Genomic DNA, 10,749 nt, shown 5'->3' with positions numbered 1-10,749 from the left:
TGCTTTGTGATATAAAAGATGGAAAAATCTGCAAGTCAAACAAGTTCTTCAAAGAAAATCCAGGGTGTCTTAAGCTGATTCTGTACCAGGATGCATTTGAAATCGTAAATCCTCTTGGCTCAGCAAAGAAAAAACACAAACTTGTTGCAGTCTACTTTTCTGTTGCTAACTTACCTGTTCATGTAAGGTCCAACACTGATCACATGTCCCTTATCTTACTATGTGGTGAGAATGATTTAAAACACTTTGGACCTGGTAAGATCTTTTCAGAGTTGTTACAGGATTTAAAAGATTTAGAAGGAAATTGGATCACTGTTGGTGGTGAAACAGTCAAAGGGGCTTTGTATTGTGTTGCTGGTGACAATTTGGGATCACACAGTATTGGAGGGTTTACAGAAAACTTCAGTCGATCTCAGTACTTTTGCAGATACTGTGAAATTACTCGACGTGAGTTTCATGATGACCCACATGTTTGCAGTCCACAGCGCAACCCAGACAATTACGAGGCAGCTCTTGGACACCTACAAGCAGAAGGCATCAGAGACGTCAAAGGAATTAAGGTAAATTCCGTTTTCAATAATTTGGAATCCTTTCATGTATGTCAGCCGGGTCTTCCACCTTGCTTGGGCCACGACTTATTTGAGGGTATCGTATCCTATGATGTTGCACTCTTCTTGAAGTATTTCATAAAAACAAAAAATGGTTTACATACTCAATTTTGAATCGGCGAATCAAACAATTTAAATATAAAGGATCTGATGCCCTCACTAAACCATGCAGTGTCAACCCCGTTGCATGCAAACTCTCTGGTCAGGCTGTGCAAAATTGGAATTTTTTGAGGTTGTTGCCTGTGCTGATTGGTGATAAGGTGCAAGATCCAGATGATGATGTGTGGCAGTTAACGCTACAGCTTAAAGATGTTGTGGATTTGGTCTGTGCTCAGAAGATTTCCGTGCCACAGGTTGCTTATCTTGAAATCACAATCCAAGACTATTTGGATTCAAGAAAGGGCTTGTTTCCTGAGAATCACCTAAAGCCAAAACATCATTACTTGCGGCATTATCCCGCACTAATTCTAAAATTTGGCCCACTTATCAGACTATGGACAATGCGGTTTGAAAGCAAGCATGCCTATTTCAAAAGGTGCGCAAGGCATTTGAAAAACTTTAAAAACATCTGTCTTACTTTATCTGAAAGACATCAAATGTTTTAGGCATATCTATTGGCTGGACTAGGATGCAGTCAGTTGTTACATGTGAAAAACAGTTGTACTTTTGTCCCCAGCCTTTACAGTGATGCAATTAAGCATGCTGTTACAGATTTTGGCTTTTCTGAAAATGACACATGTGTCTCCACAGACATCCAGTATAAGGGCACATCATATAAGAAGGGAGATTTCCTCATTACAAAAAATGATGAGTCCATGGAGTTTGGAGAGCTTGTTGTCATTTTAATCCAACATGATGCAACTGTTTATTTTGTGTTGGACATGCACACATCTGAGTATAACAATGAATATCACATGTACTCTGTAACAAAACTGACTGCACAGTTGCTGTGCCTTAACATCACTAATTTGGTAGATTTTTATCCCTTAAAGTCGTACATCATCAATGGGCACCGAGTCATTCCATTAAAGCATAGTATATTGTCACAGTGAATTTCCACACACACTGTACTGTAGATAAAATGTCTATCTACAGCATGCTATCAGACACACTGCGTCAACCAGTAAGCCATGACTTGTTATAGGTATAATGGCCGGTACTTATGTGTATAGTTTATAGGTGAACATTTATATAGTTAATATGCTTGCTAGAAATGTGAGCTAAATGTATGATTGGTTTTTTTTTATTTTCCCTATAATGAAGAAATGGCTTTTCTACACGATTCCATCCGTGAGGTCCTGCCTGACCTATTTGATGTGGCAAAAGACATGTTAGTGGAAACACTGTTAGCACAGGGGGTAGAGACATACTCTGACTTGCAGTATGTAACAGAGGCAGATTTATTGTCAGCGCTAAGACCCATTCAAGCACGGAAAGCTGTGGCTGCATGGAAGGTAAAATGTAAGTATGATGCAGCCAGCCATAAAAGGAAATAACATTGATCTGAAATGTGTATGTCCCTAATAATCTTTTGTGTATTTGTGTGTATTTTAAAGGCCAGGATACTACCCAGGATAGCAACAGTTCATTCAGCATCCAGGAAGGTGCTTCATCTCTTCCCTCAGTCTCACCAGGACCTTCTTCATCCTCTCAGTCTCTCTCACCAATATCAACCTCTTGCAGTGCCTCTCACAGCCCAGATGTTGACTGGGCAGATACTTTTGACATTCCATGGAAGAAGTTTCCAGAAGAATTGATCCAGTCCTTAGAGAGAGGGAAGCGTCCAAGTCCACAGAAGAGGAGGGAGATGGTGAGGATTGTGGTACGGGAAATGATGCAGAAGTCACCAGACATAAGTAAAAGGCACAGCACTATTGTGGCCAAAAAATAGTGGCTACATATCCCAAATCACTGCAGGATGTAATTGAAGGGGACATAATTGGGTCAGGGTACCATTCCCTCGTAAAACAGCTCCAAAATAGAATTGAAAATGCAAAACGCTCCACAACACCAAAAAGAAGAAAAAGAAAACTGCACGCAGAGTCTGACACGGATGAAATGCCTGCTGAAAAAAGAGCTCCAATCCAGGAGACCTATGGTTGCATCAAATGGGAAATGAAGTTCATGCCCCTTGGGGAGACTGCAGAGAGCCAACAGCAGAGCAGAGACAAACTGAAAAGCCTGTCTAAACAAAATGCCCCAAACCAGGATGTGGTTAAACAGCTCACCAGGTCGACATTCTACACCCAACGCAAAGAGGTCAACAACGGGAAAGAAATCAAATACTTATTGGAAGACTGGCCATTTTTGTTTGATGAGATAGGCATGGCTGTTCACTTTGAAGAGCTCACTGGAGTTAGTCTGAAAGAGACATTTGTTAGGAATTTGGACCTAAAGGGGGAACGACTCTTAAATTACTTGGAAACAGTTGCTGTGAACAAGTCAAAGAGGCTAGTCCAATCTTTTACAAACATTCAGCTGATGAGGAGAGAGCACACAGGGCCCTCAGGCGATGTGTTGGAGATGGTGTTGCTCCTGTTGTCTTACTTCGACGAGAAGGAAGACGTGATGTTCACATACGTGGAAGACACATGCCTGGCGGAGGAGGTGCAGATGGACCAAGTTCCCTTGACACCAACCATTGTTGTCTGTGGTAAGTTGACCATGTGTTCTCTCACACAGGCATACACATGCCAAACTGTGTCTTTGAAACTGTTAGAGTGTATCTGTGTATTTTATCATATTATTATCCTCCTATATGTGTACGTGCAACCCTTAACAACTAACCCATGGCCCAGAAAGGGTTGCAGACAAGATGTCCTCACAGGGGCCTACCAGATTGTGACGCAGGAATAAGAGACCTTGAGAAAGGAAACAGATTCTGTCAACATAGCAGGGGGCCCACCTTGAGATATGTAATGCTTTGTATTAACCCTGTTTCACGGAGGCCTCACACAGCATTGACTAGTTAAAGACAAGACCCATGTAACCCCTCCCCTACCCTATAAATAAAGAAGCCAAGGGACTGTCCGGTGTGACACTCAACAGAGGCGCAGATACTGTCTGTTGCACCTGAAGTGGGCACCCTTGCGCAAGTAAAACAGAAAGACGTGTGCTGTCTCGATTATTCCTGGGTCCTATAAGTGGAAGTGTGTGAGTGGTAAGCTGCGGCGCTTCCTCACACAGGAGATTGTAGGAGTGAAAGCTACGGCGCTTTCTCCAACATAACTAGATTGTAGGAGTGAAAGCTACGGCGCTTTCTCCTAACATAAATTGGTCCTTCGAGCCGGATCCGGAGAGAGATACCAGAGGGCGCCGACCAGTCCGCCGACGAACGACACCGAAAGCTGTCGACAGTCTCGCTCATAGGGAGTGAGTGAAAGACCTGCGACGTGAATTCGCCACAGGCCGGTGGTTAGAACCGTTCCCTGACGGCTGGGCTGGCGCCTGACGGGTCCCCGGACAAGAACTAGAACCACTTCGTCATAAAGGAAGGACCAGGTGAGAAGCACGACGCTGCAGCAGGGAAAGCGGGTGTGAGTGAGAGGGCATTAGTGGCCCCATACACCCGACCTAGGTGCAACAACATACTGGTGACCAAGGGAAAAAGGACGGGTTTCATCCCTGAAAACTGACACCGCTGTCTCTTTAGAGGACAGTAGAAGGCCGTGCCAGTGTCCTCCCGAGGTCTCATGCCAGGGACTTGCACTTAGGGGTTATTATTTTTTGTATATACAATAATGGGACAGAGTCAAAGCAAGGTAGAATTGGCGGGTGATGAGAAATTCATGGAAAAATATAAGGAGGGGGCAGGAATAATAAGCAACCAAAAGTGGCGAAAAAAGCATGGGTTTTCAGGAACTCTGAATACAGAGGGTATTCTGAAATTACAAACAGAACTGAAATTAGAAATGATGTCGAGCCGCTGTACGGGCAAAGATAGAGTGCAGAAAAGGCGAGAATATGTCTTATCTAACGCATGGTTAGAACAAAGCAAACTTCGAGATATGGCCAGGAAAAAGAAACAGGAAAAGAAAAAGGAGACGCTGCAAGCGGCCCTTGTTAACGTAGACGAGGAAACACCGCCATCTGCTCCCCCGCAGACACCAGCGGACGGCCCACCAGTACTACAGCAACCCCCACTATATCATAACATGCCAGACCTCCCACTTCCTGCTGTGCGGGGAGCTGAAGGAGGGAGTGCAAGGCCACACCAAACGAGAGCGACAGACCCGCATTTACGAATGCGAATAAATCCCGAGAATAAAAAAAAAACACAATGGCACCGATCGGAATCCGAAGATGAATCCGAATTGCTTGCTCCCATGGTAGAGGTTGCAAATCCCCGTACAGCCCCAGGTGAAGAGGGCCAGGCCCCACCAGCCACAATATTAGTCCACTTCATAAAGACTCACAGAATCTGTTTGGGTTTACGTATAAAGGGAAGAAATACACGTATACCCGGCTACCACAAGGGTTTTCCGAGAGCCCTCATGTATACACTATGGCGCTACGCCATTCTATGCAAACGTGCCCAGTGCCAGCGCACAGTCAGATCCTGCTATACGTGGATGACATTCTGATAGCAGCAGACTCAAAGGAACATTGCAGACAGACGACCTTGGCAGTGCTCCAACATTTGTACAAAACGGGACACAAGGCCTCAAAGGAGAAATTACAATACTGTCAGGAAAGAGTGAAATACGTAGGCCATTATCTTACCGGGGATGGGAAAGCACTTTTAGATACTCGTAAACAAGCCATTAAAACAGCTCCTAAACCAGTAACAAAGAAACAGATGATGTCTTTCCTCGGGTTGTGTAATTATTGTAGGGAATGGCTACCAGACTACGCAGCGTTAGCACAACCCTTACAGGAGTTAATATATGGGAAAGACATGACCCTTAAAAACCATATACAATGGACCCCCGAAGGAGAAGCGGCGTTCAGCAGACTGAAACACATGTTACAGACGGATGTAGTGCTGGCCTTACCAAATTACGACCTACCATTCACACTGTGTGTAGATGCACAAGACGGGTATATGAAAGCCGTGCTTACCCAACCCTTCGGGTCGAAACACAGACCGTTAGCGTTTTACTCCAAACGGTTAGACGTTGTGGCCGCAGGATTCCTAAATTGCTTACAAGCCTGCGCGGTAGCTGCTGAGGCAGTAAAAATATCAGCAGAATTAGTGTTATGCCACCCTTTGACCTTAAAAGTGCCACATGCGGTATCTCACATATTATTGCAAACACCATTACCGTTCTTGACACATACTAGACATTTAACCTTGGTATCACTCCTGCTTTCGCAACCAAATATAACCCTACAGAGATGCGGTCCACTGAACCCCAGTACACTTCTCCCCTTAGAAACAGATGGACAAGCACATTCCTGCAAAACTGAAATACAGGAACAGACAAAACCTCGCGCTGACATTGCACTAACTCCAATTCCAAGCGCCATAACCTTATTTGTCGATGGCTCTGCAGCCAAAGACAGATACGGGAAAAATAAGGTTGGATACGCAGTTGTGACTAAAGACAAAGTAATAGAGGCAGGAGCCTTACCATCCACATGCTCAGCCCAAGCAGCAGAATTATATGCTGTAATCAGAGCCTGTGAAATACATGAAGGACAGGAGATTACAGTATATACGGACAGTCAATACGTGTTTTCTGCAGTACACCACTATGCAGCAGTATGGAAAAATAGAGGATTTAAAAGCTCCCAAGGAACAACCTTGACACACACAGCACTTCTACTTCGATTGTTAGACGTTGTACAAAAACCAAAGACACTCGCGTTATGTAAATGCAAAGCACACCAGACTGATAATTCAGAGGAAACGAAAGGCAATGCGTTTGCTGACCAAGCCGCAAAGGCAGCAGCCCAGCAAACGCCAGAAAAAACAGAGAAGGGGTTATTCCTTATAGAACAAGATGTACTATATGATGCACAACAACAAGCTCCTACGTCAGAGAAAGACAAGTGGATTCCGCGAGGAGCCACACAAGAGAAAGACCTATTCAAGTTAGACGGAAAACCTATCTTACCCCGCAGCCTGTATAAAACCGCCGCGGTTGTGAGTCATGGGGTAACCCATGTCTCAACAGGAGGGATGGTACATATAATACAACAACATTTTTACACTATAAATTTTTCCAATTTTGCAAAAAACTACTGTAGAGCATGCCTTATATGTTGTAAACATAATGCGCAGGGCAATCTAAGACCCAAACGAGGCCAATTCCCTAACCCTACACAACTGTTTCAGGCAATACCTATGGACTTTGTGGAATTAACATGGTCACAGGGAGTGAAATACTGCCTAGTGATAATAGACACTTTTTCAAAGTGGGTGGAGATATACCCAGTAAAACATTGCGATGCAATCACAGTTGCCAAATGCCTGGTGTCCCACTGCTCATTCTGCCCTTACCAGACGCCTCATTCGCGGAGTAACAGTGGAAGTCCGCTACAAAGGCACGAAGAAACAATAGGTTTTCGTTGTCTCAACCCGGTGAAGAAAACAGCTGAACTGTACTCCTTTAGGATGGCTCTGGTAGGGTGTCCATGGTGGGCTAAGGGAATATTGGGAAGTCTTTTCTGTCTTATGGTAATGTTGATTCTATGGCTGGTACCAGACACTGAGGTGCAGGAGAAGAAAAGGTGGACTCCGGACGGAGTGCACCTCACTAGCATAAAAGGAGACGAAACCCATCCATTCCTACGGAACTATTGGTATCGATATGTATATGATGTGGTATCCAATAAGAATTTGACTAACTGCTACAAAGGCAAATGGTGATACAGAATCGCATGGCGCTAGATCTCCTCACTGCAGCGCAAGGAGGAGTGTGCGTGCTGTTGAACCAAACCTGTTGTACATACATTCCTGACAATGTGCATTCACCCAACATGACTAAGACAATGCAAAGGCTGAAGGACTTGCAAATTGCTATGACCACCGACACAAGGACGCAGAACGACTATTGGATGTCCTGGTTCACTACCGGGGCTTGGTGGTCCATATTACTCAAATTGAGTATACCATTTTTTGCATTCTTTGTGATGTTCTTCTGTTGTTGTATCACAGTGATACCTTGTTTTCGTATAATGATTAATTCTGCCCTGAGCTCTGCTTTCCGAGCCCAGGAGAATATGTTTTTGTCCCTCACCCAAAACATGGAAACAGATGCAGATGAAGAGGAGCAGGGGTGGATGCATGACGCACCATGACGGACGGGCCGAAATCCTCACCGGCATGGCCCAGTCCCGAAGTTTAGAGATGCTACACCCTTGTCTCTTTTTATATCACAGCAAATGTATAATTAACATGATAAACAGGAGGGACTGTTAGAGTGTATCTGTGTATTTTATCATATTATTATCCTCCTATATGTGTACGTGCAACCCTTAACAACTAACCCATGGCCCAGAAAGGGTTGCAGACAAGATGTCCTCACAGGGGCCTACCAGATTGTGACGCAGGAATAAGAGACCTTGAGAAAGGAAACAGATTCTGTCAACATAGCAGGGGGCCCACCTTGAGATATGTAATGCTTTGTATTAACCCTGTTTCACGGAGGCCTCACACAGCATTGACTAGTTAAAGACAAGACCCATGTAACCCCTCCCCTACCCTATAAATAAAGAAGCCAAGGGACTGTCCGGTGTGACACTCAACAGAGGCGCAGATACTGTCTGTTGCACCTGAAGTGGGCACCCTTGCGCAAGTAAAACAGAAAGAAGTGTGTGTATATATATATATAGACACACATACACACACACACGCCCGGCTCGTCCGATCCTCGTGTGTGCCACGCCCCCTGATTATGATTCCCTGATCTTGCCCAGCTGTGTCCGATTATATTCGCCCAGTCCTGTCTATTTCAGTCCATGTCTTGCCTTAGTTCATTGTCCGTCATTGATGTTACTGATGTTTGTTGATGTCAGTGCCTGCGTTTTACCCCCTTTGGTCCTGCCCGTCAATAAATCCCCGTTTTTCCCCGTATTCCGCCTGCCTGCCTGCTTCCTGCCCGTGCGATCACCCGCTTCACCCAGCGATCGCAACCACCGATCGTGACATATATATACACACATATACAAACTTTTGTATAATGAACAAAAACGTGTTTATTCGCCAGAATTTTACAACTGACGTTCTACTGTAACAGAGTGGAGGTCGCGTGTTTCCTGTGGAGCTCCACTTTACGTCGTAAAGATTAGCCCCACTTTGCGTTCTTAAAGATCACGTGTTTCCTGTGGAGATGACATATTTCCTGTGGACCTCCACTCTACAGTCATCTGCAGCTGGACCCTCTTATGGGACGTTATGTCACTCAACTCAGAATTTCCGAGTTCCGAGTGAAAAACGAACCCATCAATAGCAGGAAAAGCTAATGGGGTCCTGCAGGTTATAGCCATCCAGACTTTTCCTGAACAAATTAGGCAAAGTCATGGTCCAGCAAAAAATCAGACGGAGCTAACTGAATATGAGGACACACTATTATAAACATTTTTTAAATGGATAATATAATTTAAAGTACTTAGATATTACATTTCATATTCTATTCAATGCTTCAGTTAATTTGACATTAACATTCATCCACTTTGTAGCACTTTTTAATATTTTTTTGGGAAGTTAAACATTGTAATGTCCTGCTGAGGACAGGTCAGATTGCATGTACTTTCTTAGTACAGAACTTGTATTTCAACAAATTGCGATATCTTTTCTAATATATTATATCAATTTCATAAGTATGCACAAGTGTGACAGATTTTACTTTTGCAGTGTTTTTATTATTAATATATATTTTTTCAATTTTAACATAAAGAAGACTTTTTTATGTGAGACATGTTTTGTCCCTTACCTAAGGAATCATATTCCCCCTCGGCTAAAGCGGTATCTCTCGAAAAGAATTTCCTTCAGGAGCAATAAAGGATCTTGCTAATCGCGCAAAACCCTCTCTATATGAAGTTCCCTTATTATTATTTGTGCGCCGATTGCAATTGGTCGTTCATCCATGAGTGGCGAGGCCATGATTGAACGGATTTCCATGCACGGAGACTGATTAAGTGTGTGAGCTAATCCTTGTTTACATAGAACATTTGAGGATTTGAATGTGCTGCTATGACAATACACCCAGCAAGAGTTTCGAAAAACCAACAGATCCAGGATCATGCCAAATCGTCAGCAATTACATCCGGCTAAACGAGTAATCCACGTACGAAAAAATACCCCCCAAAGCAAATTATTGTTTGTTTGTTTTTAAATGTGGTACCAATTTGCATATGTTCTAGTGTTAAATTGTGTTTCTATAGTCCACCTGAAACAATTTATAATTTTGTGTGACTGACGTATTGCGTTCATGACGTGTAGGAACTGTTTTTCAATGTCCGCTGTGAAGTACGGACACATTAAAGTGCGCACAGGAAATTTGTCGCAGTAAAATCGTCCATTACGCTCCCGCTAAATAGTTTTGTTTTTGATTGTCTAAGTTGTTTTAATGTTAAGGTACTGAATAACTGATGTAGAGTTTTTCCACTTTACTTTCCGCAAGTAAGTTGCCGTTATGGATATACTGCAGGTTATGTTTTGGAGCTTTGTGGCTAGCTGTTCAGTTAAATGAAAGGTAGTTATACGTGTTGCTAGCATGTTGTGAGGTACTTTAATTTAAACTCAAATTGAAAATGAAGTTTGTGTAAATAATTGCCAATGGTACTATTTCTATATCATATTTATAGTTTCACAATATTTGCTTTCTTTTAGAAACACTGACGTGCAAATATGGATAAAGGTACCCACGTGAAAACGACATCCGCGCCGTCTGTGTCTCAGATCAACGCAGAGCATGTCACTCAGGTATACACAGGGTTGGGAGGGTTACTTTAGAAATGTATTCCGGAGTTATGTCATTTTTTTTTGCTGCCTTGTCAAAATTTTAGCGTAACAGAAGTTTTCATTTATATCTGTCGGTTTTTGCTACTTTGCGAACAAAAAAAATCTACCCATAGATTTGAATGGACATTACGCTATTAAAATAAGTCCTATACTTTGAATCCTCTTGCAACTCAGCACTGATTTGTATCAGTCTCTTCATTAATGTCATGGCTGTTTATGTTTCCGTGCCTG

General features: G+C 43.2%; 1 protein-coding gene and 1 long non-coding RNA gene across 4 annotated transcripts in view; both read left to right on the top strand.

Moving 5' to 3' along the window:
* Nucleotides 1–483: 483 nt before the first annotated feature.
* On the top strand, nucleotides 484–4,477 carry LOC125707213 (uncharacterized). The gene is made up of 3 exons (XR_007382248.1): nucleotides 484–560; nucleotides 1,872–2,069; nucleotides 2,165–4,477. It is a non-coding gene; the product is annotated as an uncharacterized LOC125707213 (long non-coding RNA).
* Nucleotides 4,478–10,032: 5,555 nt separating this feature from the next.
* The window catches only part of aqr (aquarius intron-binding spliceosomal factor), a 49,162-nt gene continuing 48,445 nt past the window's right edge, over nucleotides 10,033–10,749 (top strand). For 2 of the 3 annotated variants that reach the window (XM_048974111.1, XM_048974109.1), the window contains exons 1-2: nucleotides 10,033–10,176; nucleotides 10,387–10,479. In XM_048974111.1, the coding sequence (XP_048830068.1) occupies nucleotides 10,405–10,479 (75 nt within the window). In that variant the 5' untranslated portion in view covers nucleotides 10,033–10,176; nucleotides 10,387–10,404. Of the gene's footprint in view, nucleotides 10,250–10,386; nucleotides 10,480–10,749 lie in introns of all 3 variants that reach the window. The other variant, XM_048974110.1, reaches the window with a different exon arrangement.

The sequence above is a fragment of the Brienomyrus brachyistius genome, chromosome 14, assembly GCF_023856365.1.
Source record: "Brienomyrus brachyistius isolate T26 chromosome 14, BBRACH_0.4, whole genome shotgun sequence".
In the NCBI taxonomy this organism is placed as follows: Eukaryota; Metazoa; Chordata; class Actinopteri; order Osteoglossiformes; family Mormyridae; genus Brienomyrus; species Brienomyrus brachyistius.
The sequence above is the reverse complement of the archived record's forward strand: the minus strand, read 5'-3'. Positions and strand labels throughout refer to the sequence as shown.